We start from the raw sequence: 20,751 nt of genomic DNA, 5'->3' as shown, positions 1-20,751 counted from the left end.
CTTCTCGTGTTAAAAGAAAACGTAGAAAGAGGGCGTTCGAAAGTTTAAGTACTGAGATGTCTTAGGGGCAGGGCACTGAGACGCGCTCTCTCGGTAATTGATTAGTGTCTCTAAAACCCACTTCCACAAAATGATTGCGAAGTGATGCTTCCGCGCTGTCTCAGTGTGTGTGTGTGTGTGTGTGTGTCTAAAGGGGCTCTCCGGTTTCAGGTCTTGACGTCCGCCCTCCGGGGAGGAAACGGATCTGTAGACGCGGTTCTGCTCGGCTGACCGGTTACAGGGCAGACCGGGGCGAGCCAATCGCGGAATGACGCTGCGCTGTCACATCACCAACGGTAACAAACTGCCCCAACATCTATATCCTCATCTGTCGCGCTCTGCGTGAAAGGATCGTCCACAGAACGGAATTATCAAGCAAGAAACAACGTTTCTGACAGCTGAACTTGGATAAAAATAAGTTCCAAGCCCCAGCTCAGGGGCTCCGCTCTTTGCTGTGTGTTTTTGGGAGGAACACCTTATCTAAAATACAGGGAAATACCGGGCGGTCGGATCAGGACGCCATGTCAATGATGCCTTCGTTTGGCTTCACCCAGGAGCAAGTAGCATGCGTCTGCGAGGTGCTGCAGCAGGGCGGGAATCTGGAGAGGCTCGGCCGCTTTCTCTGGTCCCTACCGGCGTGCGATCACCTCCACAAGAACGAGTCCGTGCTCAAAGCCAAGGCGGTGGTGGCCTTCCACCGAGGAAACTTCCGCGAACTCTATAAGATCTTGGAGAACCATCAGTTCTCCCCGCACAACCACCCGAAGTTACAGCAGCTCTGGCTCAAAGCGCACTACGTAGAAGCCGAGAAGCTCCGTGGGCGACCGCTGGGCGCCGTAGGCAAATACAGAGTTCGAAGGAAGTTCCCACTGCCCCGTACCATCTGGGACGGCGAGGAGACCAGTTACTGTTTCAAAGAGAAGTCCCGCAGCGTTTTGCGGGACTGGTACACTCACAATCCGTATCCTTCCCCACGGGAGAAGAGGGAGCTTGCTGAGGCGACGGGACTGACCACCACGCAGGTCAGCAACTGGTTCAAAAACAGGCGTCAGAGGGACCGGGCCGCCGAAGCCAAAGAAAGGTGAGCCGCCTTTAACAAATCACAGTAAGGGCGAAGAGCAGTTTGTCAACAAAACAGTGTGAACGGCACGTGGGACGATATCTTTATCCTACGAGTCTTATAGAGTCTGAAAGAAAAAATACATTGAAGGCTATGAATATTTGATGAAATTTGTTTTATTTAAATAAGGAAATATTAATCCGATAAAATGAAATTATCAGCATTTTTTCTAGAGTCTTTGTGTCTGTACTCATGTTTTGTTAATTAATTAATTTAAAAACATTCATATGTCAATTGTCTCGGCCACATGAAGGCTAAAATGTATATTTAAATAACGTGCTTTTCCCCAAAAAACATTTGCAATGCATAAAAATGCATTTCACCTGTGGCATTCGGAATTCGGACAACAGTATGGACGCTATTATTGTTTAATTCAGTTGAATGAGGACACTTTATTAACACTTTATTAGCAATACAAAATAGTGCTTTTTTGGCGATTCACAGATCTGAACACACATACAAATGTATATATATATATATTTTAGATTTATTATATATATATATTAGAAGGCCTCAGTATGTTCTGATTTGTGTTCTAATTGTTTTATACGTGATCAAATACGAGGCCCGATTTATATTATAATAGGATCCGACCAACATGGTCTAGCTAGGGTTAGATTGTTCTTCTATTGTTTGACGTTTATTTTTTCATTGTTGTCCTTCAGAGAAAACGGCGAGAACAACAACGGAAGCGGTAATAAACAGAATCAGCTCTCCCCTCTGGACGGGGGCAAGTCACTTGTGTCCAGTTCGGAGGACGAGTTCTCTCCGCCCCAGAGTCCTGATCACAGCTCCGTGATGTTGTTTCAGGGAAGCGTAACCCTCCCCGGCGCTCCCGCATATCCTATGCCCGGCCTTGGTGCACAACAGTCGGTACATAGTATGCAAGGACACCCGCACCAACTCCAAGACTCGCTTCTCGGACCTTTAACTTCTAGCCTTGTGGATTTAGGATCTTAAGCGAGACTGGTTGCTTGTTCATTGTCGAGAACTACTACATTTATGGTATTTCTAATAACCACGAGGCTTGCATCTGCGGAATTGCAACGAAGAGGACACGCCGCAGACAAATGGGTTAATTGCAATAATCATAAAACAGCGTCGGAACAACGCGTGGATAAGCTCGTGCGCGCCAACGATATGCTTGGTGTCCGAGCTCGAGGATACTGTGTTAGTCTTGACGGTCTCGCGTGCTATATCTCTTTATCTCTTTTTGTTCAGGGCCACAATTAAATCAGATTTGTTCGGACACCAAATACTTTCTAATAAATACTATGAACGACGAAATATTTCCTCATCGGTCTGTAACCTACGTGATTACACACTTTTTCGAAACAAAGTATCGACGTTATTGTCAATTTATGGTGGCCAAACAAATATAATATATTACATATAGAAATCTATAATTAATTATTTCTACACATTCACGCTTACAGACAAATCAAAAATGGATGTCTTCATCTCTCGTCGGTGTTGTTGCAGCCGGAAGAGGGCACGAGTCTGTGAAAGATGAAAAGTCTGAAACGTCAGCAAGAAAAATGAGAAAATATGCTTTGGCGGGTCCGAGAGCAAATGGTGCTGTGGCAAGAGCACGAGCTCACGTCTTCAACCCTAACACGAGGGAGGGGTTGGGGAAAGGTTAAGACTAAAGATAAAACTAGTCAAAGAAATACCCCCCCCCACCCCCTCATTCTCACACACACACACACACACACACACACACACACACACACACAGGCCATTAATGTCAAATAGGGAAAATACGCACATAATTTCACGAGCATAAATATTTACAACTCGTGACATCAAACATGTAGGCTGTGTGTGTGTATCTACGTGCTTGTGTGATTACTATGTTCTCGACGTGTTTGTTCTTAGTTCTGGGCCACCGAGAGTGACACGATCTGTAGGGGGCGACTGCTAGGGAGAGGTGACCTTCCATCCAAATAACCCGATGTGGGACACTTCTGCAAATAAAAAGCTTTCTCTAGATTATATCTATTGCACGCCCGTTTAATTGTAGCGTATCATTTAAATTGGTTAACTGGCAGTTTATCTAAAGCGTTATTCGGGAAGCGGAAAACCACTTGATTGTTTTTAGATTTATTTAGGCATTTATTTATACTTACGTGTCTGAACACTTTCACTTGCATCCTTTTCAACCATGAAAACATTCGGATTAAATGTTTGAAGTCTATTTTCTGTTGATGCGTTTTTGGGAATTAACAGTCGGATTAAAACACCACGGCTAAAAGCAAATGCTTTGTGTAGGCTATTCGGATAATAAAATGTCTAAAAACAGACAACAACAGAGAAAGGAATGAAAGATTCAAGCAACCGCAGCTGACGCTCTCTCTCACAAACTTTCTCCTTCTCTCTTCACGCCATCCTGCTTCCCAATCACCTCGTAACAGAATAAATAGTTTTTGAGCAAAGACCCCTGAGAATTTCCGGCCCGTGTAATCGGAACCAGGACTTGACTGTGAGGGAGACGCGACTTGCCTCCGGTGGCAGCCCGCGGGCTCGCGCAGACTATTGTGTCCATTATATTTTTTGTCTGTACTGCATTATTGTTCACCATGAAATATATAATAGGTCATAGAACATAATTTATTATGCTTCGTCCGCATAAAGTAGTATAAAACAGGCGGTTTCTGGCACTTAACCAGAGAAGGGCCGTGGGTTAAATGTACTTCACTTCTTAATTTTCAGTTAGTGCTCAAATTCGTTTTAAAATATGTTAAAGTTAACCAGATAAACCGAGTTTTTTATGACTTGGTTAGTATGTTAATATTTGGTTTTGCTGCTACCAGTGCTGTTTTTCATATCGTGAAGAGAGGTTTGCGAAACTCCGGTGAAGAGAGCCACAGATAATGAAGCATCTTACGTCCTTTGGCCATTCGAGGAAAACGACAACGGTTTATCCAGCGTATAAAAGGTGATGAACGAGGGTCTGGTCATAAATTTCTTTGTCCTCGTGACCCCAGAGAGAGAATTTGTCTTCTTACCACTCGTCGCCCTCAGAAACATTTTACGAAGTGCAGGACAGCTGTGCCAAAGGCGCGGGCTCCAGCCGAGCTGGGGAGTAACGACACGTCTCACTTGGACGCTGCGTAACCACGTTAGTGTCTCGCATTCGGTGACACTTGATCTGTGGAAGCAGCTGCGCTCCTGCGTCGCGCTCTGTGGTCTTATCCAGCTTTAAGCCTGACTTAATAATGTAAACTAGAACATACAAATCTCTCTCCTGCGTGGATCCATTCACAGGGTAGAGGAGATTGAAAATGCAAATAATGCGTTATACTGAGGTAAACGATTAGACGTTGGGTCGTCTGTGGATACAAAACGAGTTGTTTTAAAATTTTGTGTTGCATTCAACAAGAACCAAAACCTCTAGTTGTATGTGAGATCAGTTATTTTGAAATCTACTTTGCTATATTATTTGGGGACCTGCGAACGCAATGTGTCGACCTTGACAGCGCCATAAGATGGTGCACCTGGAGCCTGTAAAATGACCTCATACTCCTCCAGTGTTACGATATACGACCACGCAAAGCCATAATCAGACCTAATGACTCCCACGAGACGGATGCCAATATCATTATGGATCCACCAGCACTCGTTGTGGGTGGACGGTACCAGTTGGTCTTCTCAGTTTGCGGACAGATCCGGATGCAGAAAAAAGAAATGGGAGATTGCACGACCGGCTTTTTCAGTATTACCGACTTCTTGTGTAGATCCGACTGCGAAGGTTCGCTTTTCTGTGGCGATTCCTCATTTGCTGTCATATTTGTCGTGTAGGCCCACTACCCTGCTGTTCGTGTCTCCACAACGGCGAGCGTCCTGATTTCTGAGCCAGTTAATGCACTAAGTAATTCGGTAGCTTTTAGGTCGGATGCACCTGCATTTCGGGCACTGAGGGTCTGGCATCTTTTGAAATGTTGTCTTGTGTTCACTTGAAAACATTAACAAATGGAGGCACTGATTATCATCATTTACAGCTGCTGCATAATTGGGTTCAGCGTGACTCTATTAGTTACATCATTATTTATAGGTTAAAATTAGATAAGATTAGAACCACCTTGAAGATACATCATCTAAACGGCAGCATAATATAGTTAAAGATGTAGTGTATAATGCAGCATAAAAGCTACATTTTTTTTATTTATTTAGGAAATTTGATAACATTTTGAGTTATGGATTGGGATTCCATGTGTTACACCAGGACAGAGTTTGAGGGACAGGAGAATTAACTGGTTCCGTCCACCTAAATCTGGACAGTGTTTATGGAAGAGCGGTGTGTGTTTAGAGGAGAACAGGTACCAGAGCTAAAGGGTCTGACCTCTGTGTCTTCGATAGATCTACCTGAACAAGTACCTGCTGAGCCGTAACTCACGGTAACCAAAGCCCAGCCTGGCCCTGGTGGGGGCACAAAAGGAGCTTTCTTTAAGGTCATGAAAGAGAGAGAGAGAAAGAGAGGGAGACAGAGGGAGAGAGAGAGGTGGGTGGATGGGGGAGAGATTCTGTTACCAATGATGCATTCATCTGACAGCACTTCAACCAACAGAACCCCCAGAGAAAGACTAACCACTCTGCGTGTGTGTGTGTGTGTGTGTGTGGGAGAGAGAGAGAGAGAGAGACAGAGGGACATGTAAGGACCTTCCAGCAGAAAGTACATGCAGGAGATACACGTTGGCTTGCATTTACTGATATTCTTTTATTCGCCAAAAAGCACAGAATGAGTCCAGATAAACCTCTCAGCAAAGGTGGGATTTTTCTTACAACCAAAAATACCAAAAAAGAGAAGTTACACACACACACACACACACACACACACACACACACACACACACACACACACACACACAGAATGTAGAAGTGAATATTATTTCCCTCTGTGTGACCTTGACAATGGGTTTTATCCTGTGCCAGATTAAACCTGAGCCCTTTGTCTGTGCGTGTGTGTGTGCGTGCGTGTGTGTGTGCGTGTGTGTGTGTGGGTAGTATTCATTTTGTTCATTAAATTACCAGCAGTGAGAAAAAACACCACTTTCAGTATGTCTCTAAACATAACACAGCATAACACCATGCTGCTGAAGCAACACAACACAAAACAACACAACATTACACAAAACAACACAACATTACACAAAACAACACAAAACAACACAACACAAAATGACACAACGCGACACAACAACACAAAGTGACAACGTGACACCAACACAATGTGACAATACAATGCACAATGGAAGACAATCTGAGCATGCGCAGATGTGTAAAGGTTGGTGCAGTAGCATTTTGATTCTTTCTCTCTCTGTCAGTATACCTCTCTTCTCTTTTTCTCTCTTCAACCTTCTTCTCTCTCTCTCTCTCTCTCTCTCCTTCCCTCTCTCTCTCCAAGCAGGAGAAAGTTCTCGATAGCTCCATTAAAAAGTTCAGGAAATGAAAAGAGAAACATGAACCCTTGCTGTTCCACACAGAGGGGAGGGGATGGTGTGTGTGTGTGTGTGTGTGTGTGTGTGTCTGAGACATGGTAAGAGACAGGGAGAGAGAGAGACACACGGAGGTGAATGAGTATATGTATTAGATAAAGCTGTTGTGGATCGCATCTTCGCACCCGGTCTTAACCCAGTGGATTCAGACAGATAAACAGAAGGAGGGAGAATATGTCTAACTGTTTAACATCCTTCCCTCTCTCTCCATCACACACACACACACACACACACACACACACACACACACACACACACACACACACACACACACACACACACACACACACACACACACACACACACACACACACACACACACACACACACACACACACACACACACACAACCATCTGTCTGCTGCATCACACTAGCCTGCTCTGTCTGTGTGTGTGTGTGCGTGTGTGTATAGGTTTGTGCCTGTGTGTTACACCCATAAAACCCATTGTCAAGATCACACAGATGGAAATAATATTCACTTCTACATTCTATGTGTTTATGTTTGATATGTCAGCCCATGTTTATTTATTCACTTGTGTGAGGGTGCATGCACACATATGCACACACACACACACACACACATACCCACACGCGCACACACACACATACACACCCACAAGCGCACACGCATTCCCACACGTGCATGCACAAACACGCACACACACATATCCACACATGCACACACATATCAACATGCACGCATGCAGACATATGTGCACACACACACACACACACACACACTGTGTCATACTTTCCTAAAATAAACATGGCTACTGCAGGCAGAATGGAATAATTGTCACATCAGGATTGAACAGCATTTGCTCTAGACCAGCATTAAGGCTGACCTCAGAACAGCTGTAACTGTAATTATGTTAATCATAAATATAACAATGTTCAAATACCAGAGACTGCTAGGTATCAACGTGTGGTCAACATGTACTTTACATTAGAACAATTTTATTTTTCCACTGAGAGCACAAAAGGTAGTTTGGACTTAGTCATTTCATTTCCAACTTCTGCCTACAGGTTCATAACCTCAGCTCTGAGTATAGATAAATCTTTTTATTCTCTCTCCCTCTGCCTCTCTCTCCCTCTCCTCCTCTCTCTCACTCTTTCTTCCCCTCGCTGTCCCTCTCCTTCTTACTTTAATATAGAGGAGGACTTAAAAGTGTCTCAAACAAATAAGTGGATGTTTGCAGAAGTCAGAGACCTGTAAATGTAGCTCAATCAAACATACTAGACATACACACACGGCGAAGTCTCTGTTCTCAAACAATATGACACTGTACGGCAAGCCCAAGGAGCCAAGCTATTGAAGGGCCCCAAAACCAGGAAGAGATCATTCGATGGCAGGTGCCGGAGTGAGCATGTCCCCATACCCGATGTCCTTCACCTCGGTGGAGACGTCTCCGGCCCCACCGCAGGGCGGACGGTGGCTTCCTGCTGGGTGAAGTTCAGCAATACTCGATCGCTGCAGAAATACAAAACTTTTGATGTGGTGGCCAAATAAATCAATGCTGGAGACTATGAAAACATTTTTGCACTGTCAAAGTGCTTGAAAGAATGACTGAATTAAGTAAATGAATGAATGCAGGAGTGAATGAATGAATTAGAGCTTTATTAGTTTTAATAAATTGTTCATTTATTTGATATAAAAACAGTAATGACAGTACTTCAGGGACTCTACTTCAGTACCTGAATTCTCCATTCAGTACCTGAATTCTCCATTCAGTACCTGAATTCTCTATTTTCTCAGTGTTACGTTATGCCACCAGAAAATGTCGTTCTTCGGCAGTGTAACATTACTTGACTCTGAGTCCTTCTGCGTAACACATCTCTATCTGTCTGTCTCTATCTCTCATACACAAACAACACATCTGTACGTTTGATTCTATCCTCTGCTCATTACTGCCCCGTATCTCGCTGCCAATAATAGCTTTAGGGGAGAGTGTGAAGAAATGTGGCAATACGGTTCATTCCATATCCATTGGGCCCAATTCATTAGAAAAAAAGATCTCTTTTGCCACCTAGTGGAATGTTCTAGTTATTACAAGAAAGCCATTATAAATACAGATAGATAATAATACACTACGCAGGTACTCTCACAAATAATTGATCCATTCCTTTATCTCAGAGCATATCAGCCGAATATTCTTCAGCAAAGCAACGGGGAATCCAAATTTTGGGTTGGCAAGATTCGTCACTGTTCTCCGCTATTTAAACTGCTTTTTAAAATGTTTTCCCCCTTAATCCCTAAAAAGCTGGACATATGCACTTAAATTGACAGGAATTGCGCGTCTAACTGCATGACGATTCGCTCATTCATAGTCCAGCATTTCTGGATTACACGAACTCCTCATCAAATGTGTGAATGCTTTGGAAGACGTTTCCCTGTTTTCATCCCAGCATTAATGTCCAGGAGGCCTTGTTCTGACTGGGTGGGACGGGTTCCTCGCTGCCGTCGTCATTAGTCTTCCTACATAAAGTACATAAAGACTGACGTGTCTTGCATATTGAGAACTGGCGCAACCCAGGGCCCTGAAGCAGAAACAATCAAGCTAATGAGCACTGGACAGGAGAGTACACCTTCTCTCCATCACTGCGGTGCATTTCACAGTAATCGATGTTACTGAGCAACCGAGCGTGAATATGTCTGTTGAATTTCTCTCTATATTTATACGTGAACACAAACACTGCTAGTTTTTTTTGCCGTATAGCCTATAATGAAGTTTAAACTACACACTAGACCAAAAAAAGTAATATTAATACCATATGCATCAATAAATTATACTCGTCGTGTGTAAGGTGAACGCAGATTCATTTTATGTACACAGATTCTTTTTTGTATTTCGCTACAATTTCAAGCTTTGTACTGTAGAATGTTGAATGCACTAAGATATGTACGGTACAGTATAGAGATCATGAGACACAGTTTCAGAACACATCTCCAAACAAAATAAGGTATTTGAAATGTGGGGAAAGATTTGTAAGAGCTTTGAGGATAATTATTTGACCACTAGGTACCTTATTTTCAAATCAATAATAACTACAACCAGAGAACCTTAGAATTCCAAGTAAACTATGTTCGACACGGCGGCCAATTTTATGTTTCCTGATAAACGTTCACGCCTTTGGACTTTTAAGAGTGTGGCCAATTATCGGGATGCCGGTATATCGTTTTTCAATATGAAGGTCTACTACGGTCTGGTCTCTCTCCAATTAGTCGTATTTTTGTAATTGCCATTGTTTTAAAATACTTTGTGACAATTGACACTTTAAAAAACATTATGCCCGTTTCTCTAGTAACTTTCTAATATGTAGGTATTTTCCTCCTGTAACCAAATATTGACATATACACCAGATTCAGGTTTTCACTAAGTTCCAAATCAGTTACGCCATACCGACTGATTATAATTACGCCTGCGTGTTGCCCACATCTTTGTTGCCTTCTGACAGTTGGTGGATTTATGAATTGTCATACAGATGGTTGAAGAACAGACAGGACATCATTGATTTCTCTGGAAAGACATGAAAGTGCAGTCTGATTTCTGTTATAATAGAACAATTAAAATTCTCGGGTCTAAATGCATTTTCTCACTTATTTCAAAACAAAGATTTAAAATAATAATTGATGTCTGCCTACGTTGGAAGTGTTCGTATATGGGGAAAGTACTGTCTAGTAATTTCCTTAGGTCAGTCTGTCTTTTACGATGGGGTTATCCCGTTAATTGCGTGTGAACACGTGTATTAAGGTTAACTAATGAGATCTAGGCACATATTTCCCAACGTATTATTAATGACTAAACCAAGCCTTAAATCAATAGACTAAGTCGTCATTAGTGACGTCTTTGCTAATTGATGTGACAACTGTGCTAGTTTTCATTGGCTTGTTTTTCAGTATTGGTAGAGATAACCACACGTCAGCCGAGACTTCAGAGATGCTGCTGTCCAAGGTTCTGAATCTTGTTGTTCGAACTTGTAACTACGAATCGATAACAACACGTCCAACTGCATCTTTCACTAACCGATGAACCCAGAACTCATAATCTCGCGCACGACCGGTGCTGAGGGCGGGTTTGAGCGGGCTAAGCCTGCCTCGAGATGACCCCAAAAGCTACACGCCCTCCTGCTTGGAAGGGAATTACAATATACGGAAGTTAAGTTACATTTGTGATTTGACTTTAAATTGAAAATCTACAACCAAACCCTGACAGCTATGATGCGATTCTATGACATTCTCATGTACTGTCGTCACGAAATGGATATTTAAGGAACATCTCACGTGCAAGTGATGCAACACACGACGCTGGGACATCCTGTGCAAAAAGTCACATTAGACTAACAGATGTTGTGTTTTCCATAACGAAAATAATTTGGTTACATTCACAGTCGCCGAGCGATACTTACAGTTGCCGATCTGTCCGTGTGTTGATTCGTGTCTGCTTTGTGATAAAAAAAAACGTTATTAAAGTAATAATAAAGTAAAGTAATTTAAAGCACGGATTAGAGCAATATGATCGCTATTAAAGAAAAACAATAATGTGTTGCTCATAAAACCACATATTAGGCCATTGCTCAACATAAATTTAACCAGCTGTTCATTTCACACGATCGTGATATATATCTAGTATGAAAAAACAACATAATACACATGTAGTTTTATGTTGCAAAGGAATTATCTCACGCGTACGTGTGACAATGTTATCAAAATGAAATGTAAATTATTACACGCACAGATGATTACACACATGCACAGAAAAGTGACAAAGACGTCACGACATGAACACTGAACAGGAGTGAGAAGAGAGAGAACAAATGCAGAGAAGGTAGAATCAGTAAACCGCGGAAGGAAAGGAGAGAATCAACGGACCACGAGGAGTGGGCATTAAAAAGCGCACATACATAAACCTGCCCCACGACCACTCATCAAACAAAGGGACTGGGCCGCACCGCCTTCATTCTGTGTACAACAGTACAAGGGGTTGCCTAAAAACACCCGTGGTGTGCTGCGGTGTACCATATAAAAGTTCAAACTAAACCATCTGTTATGAGTAGTAGGTGGTTTATTATCAACATTGCAGCCACATTTTAGTTCCTCGGAATCCTGAACAGCTTTTTCAAGAAAGACGTCGCTCCACTATTGGCCACCAGAGGTCGTCTTGTACAGCAAATCCAATACTGCTGGTGGAGTAAATCGCTCTTGTGACATTTTCACCTTAGAACCTTCTTTAAGTGTTTCTCGCACATTCTGTTTCTCGCACATTCAAGTTTTTGTAGTAAAATTTTGTTAATCCCCCCTTAACCCAATACTATGCGGAGACAGAGTAATGTATTGTTTGACTAGGAATCACTTCAACCATTTCATAACTGCTTATATAAATATATAAATCATAACTGCTATCCGTTAGAGAGAGACTGAAAAAGTTTGAAGAGTAGAGCAACCCCTCTGAGTCTCGGTGTGGGGGCGCAGTGTGTGTATGTGGGGGGTTACCTTCTCCCGCAGAGCTTGCGGATGGGTCCTTTGTTTGCACGGGCACTCTCTCGCTCATCGTTAGCGCTGATTACCGTTAACCAGTTTGACAACCTTATTGACTGCTGAAAGGACTTTTATGCGTCCCGGGAGTTCAATAGAGGCGGAAATTTTCAGACATTCTGTAGCCCGTATCTGAATAAGGCGAAATCTCTATCGCCTCCCTGGTTTTGCCTCCTGCCCGCTCTCTTTTCTACAGCGAGTAAAGAAAAAACTCGTTTTGGCCATGCCGTTGTTGCAGCTGAAAGAGGTTTTGGAAAACACAGCTTGGGCTTTGATAGGTTGTGGTAATGAAAGCCGGGCAGTGTTAGGTCCAGGTGCGGCAAACGCACTCTAGCGGATCTCCCAAGGCAGTTGTAAAAGCAGTTTGTTTGTTTTTTTAATAGTGGCGCATGCTAACACCAGAATTTTTTTTCTCGGGGTCTGCAAAAAAATTCACAAAAGCTTTCATTAATATCAAAATCAGTTTGAGTTGCCCACCACGTGCAATTAGTTCATTACGTCGCCATGGGGCTTCCGGTATGACACAGATTTGCTACAAGGTTCCATTCATATGGAAAGTGCTCTGAAATATCGGAAATAATATTTTCATATATCTGAAATATCTATTAACACACGACCTGGTTTACTCAGCATATAAAAAAATCAGTATCTATAAAATACAAAGTAGCCTACTGGGCTACATTTAAAACTATGTATGTAGCCTATATGTATTCATTTATTTAAATGAAAACCGAAATGCCTTCAATATACTTTTTATTATTAATTATTTGGAAAGGTCAAATGTTTTCACCTAAGAAGAACGCCCACTTTGTCTCCAAAAGAATAAGGCGCGCGTTTCCCGTGTCTTTCGCGCCGAGCTACTGTTGACGTCCGACCGAGCGCGCCGTATTGTGTGGCGCCCTTTGGATGACCTGCGCTGTCAAACCGCGTTAACGACACGGAGCGTGTTGGCCAATTACGCGGACGCGCGAGGACCAGCACGTGCAAAGCCGCTCCGGGCAAACACATTCGAAGCCCACGTGATCTTAATAATAATGCGGAGATAATTCAAACATTAAAGATATAAACACATTTAGAAAATTGGAAATTTGGAAAATTCAAAGACGGTGTGAACGCTGTCAAAACTAGCTACTTTCTCACTGATCGATTATCCATGAATGTACGGCCGATAGTCTACTGAGTTTACAGGAGCCTATAGGTTGTTTTAAGCTTGCTTGTTAATGTCTTAAGTTTTATTCAAAATGAAAATAACCTCCTTTACATTAAAGTCAAACCTGACTCTGCGATAATTTATTCACAAACAATTATTTTATTCGCATAAGTCCTGTTTGTCCTCTTTCGTTTTTCCTGTCACGTACACCACCACGCACAATAGGCTACTTGTGAACAGAAATATTTCTCAAAGAAGCATTTTTACCACAGACATCATTCTAAGTAAATAAACATTAAATTATTTATAAAAATCGCAAATAAACGCAAATCTATACAGTGTCTCTTTTAACACCAAATAAACACACACAATATGTTGCCCATAATTATTTCAGTAATATAATATAATGCAGTTTGAGGCGTCAACATTCTACCGTTCTTCTCTTCTTTCTCAAAAAAAAAAAAACAAAAAAAAAAGAATTCGGTGCATTAAAACTTTTTTCAAGGCTTAGAAAACATTTTTTCCTGTTTTCTACGTCACCAAATGAAGAAAAATAGGGAAACGGATGCTGGAATAATAGGCCGATAAAAAAGAAGAAAGAGAAATAAAACGTGTGTACAATACACCATATTCTATATCCTTCCGGATTAGGGCCACCGAAGTGCTCGCGGGGGTAGCAGGCACAAAGCAGTTTGAGATTGTCTCGCCTGTTTGTTCACTTGAAGTCTGTCACTCCCGGCTCGAGGCTGCGTCTCGTGACTCCTTTAGATGTCGCATTCGCTGTCGCTCGAGGTGATGGAGATAGCGGAGGTGGCAGCCTTGCTCGAGAGGCTGGCCTCGGGGCTGGAGGACAGGTCCAGCCGGTCTACCGCTCCGTCATCGTCCGTGAGGGAAGGGACCGAGCCGCCGGACAGGACCTGCTGTTGTAGCCTGTGGGGTAAGGTGGGCATAAAACATTGATTAAAACTGGTATTCGGTCAAATGGATGAGAAAGTACGCATGACTCTTGGATATGGAGATATAGGCCGACACTATGATACTGATTAAAAATTACTCATCGCGAGAGAATATGTACAAAATGACTGGATTTTCAAATATAGATAAAACTCTTGGAAGGCATGTAATTTAAGGTTTATGTAAAAACAATCCGGCTTATCAATTGGCTCTGCGTCAACGCAACCCCAGTGCCTATAGTCAAAGCAGGTGGCCTACGTGTTTTGTTCTGGTTATTGCCAAACTGCTCGAGATCCCGGTACCATTACTTGCAAACAGCTGCTGACGTGCATAACGCACGCTCTTTAAAAAGCTGATACTGTCATCGAGGGATTTAATCATGAATGTAAACACACACATTTATAGCCAATACATTCACAGAGAGTCGCTATTCTCTGCAGAAACTCGCGCGTCAGGCGGTGTAGTTCCAGAAGACAGTCAACTGTGCCACTGGTTGTGGTTGAAGGTTATTCCTTACACTTACGCGTTGTTTAGTTTCTCGGCGGACAGAAATAATGTCTGGAGATAAGTGAAAATGACGTACCTCATAGTGACATCTAAACACCTTTACAAATATTACAAATACAAAGATGTACTCCAAGGCTGCAGTGTTATTAATCTACGGTGGTGTAAAACATGTCAAATTAAAATTCACTGAAATAAGCTCATGGTTATCTTAGTTTATGCTCTGAAGTTGGTCTACTGATAGCTTTTTTTATCATAACGCCGACTTTCCCATATATTTTTCACAAATAAAACGAATAAACTAATTAAACGCAGGAACACAAATGAAAACATGGCACACTTAGCAGCATATATTAACCCTTTGCATTTTTTTTTGTTTTAAATATTTAGTATGTTTTTAAACATAATGATTACGACAATACAGACAATTCTTTTGAAACGCAGTGTACAAATATTCAGTAGGACTAATCCAGCCCAAAAATGTCCTAAAAATGTGACGTATGTAGCCTTTAACAAATCCCTATGGGTCACCGGTGGGTCGTTTTTGTATATAATATTGGAATTGCGTTACTTGTATAAGAATACATATTCTAAGTGTAAACAAGTGATTATTTTAACTTCATGATAACACAATATACATTCTGAAACATCCCGAGCAACATACAGCCTTTACATCAAACAACATAACTCCACCTGCTGCCGTCAGCGCCGTTTCTCAAGTTTATGTTGTGCATAAAAGCGGGACAAAGTCGTCGTTACACAAGGATGGCTATGTACGATTATCTCCTAAAACACTATCAACACGAATCCGACATAAAATAAGTCGGGTTTACATAAGTTTATTCGGGACATAATAAACGATTATAAATATTTAAGCTTTTTTGAAAGTAATGAGTTAATTATTATATTTTAATCTTTTGCCTTATCAGTTTGACAGCTACGAAATTACACAGGCGCATATCGTGTAGTCTCTATCGTGTAGTTCGGGGCCCGAATAACACCCGCTGTATACATACATGTACACATAACGATAACAGCAGCGACTACAGTGGCCTGTCGCGTTTGTATTTAAAACCGTGTGCGTGGGGGATCATCTGAGGTACGTCAGCAGAGACTGCGGTTCTGTTCCGTCCGGTCCCCGTCCCACCTGTTTTTTGCAGCGGCCGCCCTGTCTCGTTGTCGCCGGTTCTTGAACCAGTTGCCCACTTGAGTGGACGTGAGTCCGGTGGCTTGCGCCAACTCCCTCTTTTTACTCGGGTTCGGGTACGGGTCCTGGAGGTACCACTCCCTCAACAAATGACGCGTCCTCTCTTTAAAGCAGTGCGTTTTCTGCTCCCCGTCCCATATCGTGCGAGGCAGCGGGAACTTCTTGCGCACGCGGTACTTGTCCACGGGTCCCAACGGACGACCACGGAGCTTCTCCGCCTCCTGGTAATGCGCCTCCAGCCACAGGGCTTGCAGCTTCGCGTGGGACTCTTTGGTGAACTTGTGGTTCTCCAGAATGTGATACAGCTCTCGGAGATTGCCCGTGTGGAAGGCCACGACGGCGCGCGCTCGCAGCACCGACTCGTTCTTGCCGAGGACCTCGCAGGCTGAAGGCGCCACCGGGAGCGACCAGAGGAACCGCCCGAGCCGCTCCACGTCGCCGCTCTCCTCCAGAGTCTCGCAAACCCCCGCGACCTGCTGGGGGCTGAAATTCAGGATGGGCAGCTGGAACATCGGGTATCCCTTTAGTGTCCGTTTGCCCTCTCTCTTACCCCCGTCTCCCTGTCCCCGTCCGCTTGCTTGATCTGTCTCTAAGATCCTGCACGCCTCTCCGGGGAATCCGGACAACAAAATCATTCCCACAAGTTAGTGTATCATTGGCTGGAGCGGCGCGCAGAGGAGCGACGTCCCCTGGCTGGGGAGCCTGGACTGAAGAACCGCGCTGCTTTGATAGTAAGAAAACATAAAAACTGCAACTGCAGAGAGAGAGAGAGAAAAGACAATTTAGCACCGCTGCCAGTTTTCTATTGGACTTGCCAGATTGGCTGGTTGGTTGCCATGGACACACGTCAATCACTGTCAGGTTTGCCAATCACAAGTGAAGCTGCGTAGACGTTTCAGCACCACCCAGAGCGCGAGAGCGATTTTTCAGTAAAAAAAAAAAAACAAGCTCGATGTTGAAATTGCAGTCAGCCTGACGTTTAAAATAGTTCTGTAAAAACGTGGTAATAAAACAAATAGACCAGTAATACACTGTTGTTGTTTTTGTAGCTTGTAATATCAGAGTATTCCAGGATTTCTGAGCAAATTTTAAAACCCACTAACAAATGTTCTGTATAAAGACATTTACTTCTTTTTCTGATAAGATTCTGATTATATCTACCGTATAGTGTCGGACACGTATAACTGAATTAGAAGTGGGATATAAGGTGCAGATGTCTTATAGTTGGTTAAGATTCGCTCTAACATATCGGGTTCTTATTTTCACAGATACACACACGCTCACTGGGTTTATTATAGGGCTCCAGCGGGGTTGCCGTACAGAACTCGCCCCCCTTCGCCTTCTGCGCGTGCTGTGCCTCGTCGTCATGGTACGGCGCGCGTGGGAGAGGCATGGGAATGTAATAGCCTGCAGGACTCAGAGCTCACAGCCCAGGTGTTCATCGGTAACTCATTCTATAGGCACTCATAAACCCCATTCTAATGGGATTAGTTTTACATAGAGATATATCACGAGTAATATAATTATTACCAGCGTTTCTCAACGATTTAAGCCCCGTGCGAACGCGCCCTGTCAGTCGTTTTTTTTACCGTCAGTAAAGATTCGGGTGCTTTTTATCTTCTGTAAAACGAGCTATAAAAAAACACCGGGTTATAATATAGGTGTGGGAATATTCTACCATATCTTGTGGTTTTCGCGGTTTTTCTCCAGAGGCGCTTGAGGATGCGCTTGGTTAGTTTATGGCACAGATCGGGTCGAGTCTGTGGCAAACCGTCGTCGAACCACACTCAAATGCAGAAGAGGATGTCATAAACATGTAGCATGCTAATTTTCTAATGACTATTTCCTTATTACTGTAAGTGTGTTATGAGATTTGTTATCATGCTTTACTTTTTTGGTGGTGACGGCAGTGCGTAAACGGAGGAGCCACTCCCATCTCATTTACGTCGAGATTTCTTATCGGTCACACGTTTTGCTGATGTCCTGAAACAAAATTACACACTGCTTTGCATTGTAAAACCAGTCCAAACAGGGCTACGGGCGGAAAATATATCCCTGCCTTTGGCTTTGTTAATAAAGGAGCATACGGTTGTAATCTAACCCCCAATAACGTAATCATAGTGTTAGTTACACATTTTAAACTATTAGAATTTAGAATAAACTAACCCTATTCGGGGAGGCTATCAAGCAAAGAAACTGAATGAAATTAATCCACGCGGGAGATCAACGTGTGATTAGCAACAATGTTAATTACTTCCACAGTGCCTGGCTACTTTAATGTGCTATATAGCATGGCAGATGGCTGAAACTCCGCACGACGGAGAGGAATAGGCACAGTAAGGCGATTATAGAGCCCATCTAATCCGTTTCCTGATACTTTATAACGGCAGAACAACAATAAACAGCGGATTTCCAAGCGACCTCGAAGAAGGACCCTGAAGAGAGCAGCCTACACTCAAACGTGCAGTGTCAGGTGAATATTTCATTAAGTAAACCCTGCCGTTACGTAGGCTTATCTAAATATTCATAGACATGTTTTCTTATAGCAGGGCGACACCATCAGTGGGAAACAAACTGCATCGGATATCAATCGAAAACTTTTGTAAAATATGAATGTTATGTAGCGTACTCGCGAAAGAATGGACCATTTTTAACATCTCAGGTCAAAAATCGTCTATAAAATTCGTATAATTAAGGGACATTCCTATTTTACGGTAAAATATGGAGTTTGTTTACGTCAACTAAGCTTAAGGAACCACATATTATTGAGCTAGCAGTAAATAATAAAAATATTTATATCAATCTAGATTTAGCTGATTTTGTGCACTGACGGGTGTTTAAATGCTCGCACACAAAGGCCAACATCTACAGTGGAAGGTGGAAAGGTATAGCGAGCGCTGCACCATACACAGAACACACACACACACGCACACACACATACACACACACACAAACATACACACACACAAACCCTAGTGTGAAGTCTGCGTCCTGACACCACTTCCTCCAAGAGGAAAAGGGAGGGCACAAGTTTTTTTCTACAAAACTCATAATACATGAATGTTAAGATTTTGAAGGAATTTAGAAGACACTCATCAGGTACTTTAAAAGGGCATAACTTCCTTGATGTGTCCGGTTGCTTTCAGACAGAGATATCTTTAAACCTCAATTATTGGTACTATTAAAGGACCAATAATTCATTTTTACCACCAAAAAGTATAAGTAATTTATTCTTTATTAAAGCTATTATTATTTTCTATAAAGTGCAGCTCACATGTGTAAAATCTAATTCCTTTGTAGCCCTCAAAGAACCAGTTTATGGTTAATAGCAGGCCATATTTAAAATAGATTTAGTACAGAATGTGTGCAACATCCAGTCCACTAGGTGTCAGAATAATGGCTGCTTTGTTAAGAATTATTGGAAAATAACTTTTTACTATTGCTAAAATAGCTAAAATAGCAGCCTTTTGGGATTTGACTATGAACTTTGCTTTTCTGAGTGTGACATCCGAATGCCACTTGGTGTTTCGGAAGCAAGCCTTCCCTTAGAAACCAGGATGACATATCACTGTCCACCATGAGCCGTCCATAAACACACCCGCCCACTTATTCAAAAGGGGAATGCAAAAAGACCAACAGTTGTCAAACCTCCTGGACTCTGAGCTGGACTTCTGTTGACCCGACCATGGAAACCACTGGAAGAAGCACAGAAACTAAATCTATAGTCGTCATAGCTGTAAGTGGTGTAACATAATGACGCAGCCGCCCACACATGTTGGATTGGTCACCACAAGACAGGTGCCAGCACAACTTAATCTTTCACATTATGACAAAATCAGACTCGGACTGTAAACAGTCTATGCTGGTAGGGTACAAAGAATTCACAACACTACCATCAGTCCTGATAGCCATGCCTTAGAATTAGAATTAAAATTAGTTCGATTAAAATACTGATGGTACTGTATTTGAGACATGAGCATAATTTGAGACATGAGATCCACAGGTCAACACTCATCCCCAACAGTCCCACAGACCAACACTCATCCCCAACAGTCCCACAAATCAATACTCACACTACCCACAAATCAACTGGTTCAGTACTGTATTTGAGACATGAGCATAATTTGAGACATGAGATCCACAGACCAACACTCATCCCCAACAGTCCCACAGACCAACACTCATCCCCAACAGTCTCAGAGATCAGCACCCATCCCCAGACATCCACAGATCAACACTCATCCCCAGCTTCACTAACATCAATCTAACACAGTCATGGTTACAGCATACACAGCACTTCACCTAATTTCATGTGCATCTGCTTTGACATTCACTGCCATCCATGAAAAGATGATCAGTTATATGTGTTTACATAAAGCTGTTCAGTGGCAATCATGTTCTAAATCTTACAACTGCAAAAATATTTTACTTTGACTACAAGCATTTCATAAATATTAGGATTTGTATTCAATATCTTGAGTACAAGTGGGATTAAATGCAAAATTCTTGACCTGTGTGCTCAGTGGCCTATTTTGAAGAAACTTAATGCTCTTTGCCGTTTTCTACTCACGCTGTAAAACTCACAGGGTCGATTATTGTAGAAAAGTAGCGGGTCTGCATTCCGGAGCTTGCTCCAATGAACAAGAGTTTAGTGAGAAATGGAGACGAAGCTGGAATCGATGCGTCCCTGGCGTGTGCTGCGCTGGAGTGCCGGAGGCCATGGTGACCGTGCGGCGTACGAGCAGAGG

The 20,751-nt window shown here is 42.6% G+C and overlaps 2 protein-coding genes across 3 annotated transcripts; one reads left to right on the top strand and one right to left on the bottom strand.

Moving 5' to 3' along the window:
- On the top strand, positions 1-2,732 carry six1a (SIX homeobox 1a). Of its 2 annotated transcripts, XM_076985783.1 has the most exons (3): positions 1-93; positions 211-1,120; positions 1,825-2,732. In XM_076985783.1, the coding sequence occupies exons 2-3, from the start codon at positions 561-563 to the stop codon at positions 2,117-2,119; spliced, it is 855 nt and encodes a 284-aa protein (XP_076841898.1). In that variant the 5' UTR covers positions 1-93; positions 211-560; the 3' UTR covers positions 2,120-2,732. The 2 variants fall into 2 exon arrangements, with proteins under 2 accessions (XP_076841898.1, XP_076841897.1); XM_076985782.1 differs by lacking the exon at positions 1-93 and having other exon boundaries at positions 105-1,120.
- Positions 2,733-13,479: 10,747 nt separating this feature from the next.
- six6a (SIX homeobox 6a) lies at positions 13,480-16,766 on the bottom strand. The gene is made up of 2 exons (XM_076985717.1): positions 15,944-16,766; positions 13,480-14,268 (listed from the first exon to the last, which is right to left on the bottom strand). Exons 1-2 carry the CDS (start codon positions 16,636-16,638, stop codon positions 14,103-14,105), a joined length of 861 nt encoding a protein of 286 aa, XP_076841832.1. The 5' UTR covers positions 16,639-16,766; the 3' UTR covers positions 13,480-14,102.
- Between the last annotated feature and the right edge of the window lie 3,985 nt (positions 16,767-20,751).

This window comes from Brachyhypopomus gauderio, unplaced genomic scaffold (assembly GCF_052324685.1).
Source record: "Brachyhypopomus gauderio isolate BG-103 unplaced genomic scaffold, BGAUD_0.2 sc43, whole genome shotgun sequence".
Taxonomy (NCBI): Eukaryota; Metazoa; Chordata; class Actinopteri; order Gymnotiformes; family Hypopomidae; genus Brachyhypopomus; species Brachyhypopomus gauderio.
This window is presented reverse-complemented; position numbering and strand designations above follow the sequence as displayed.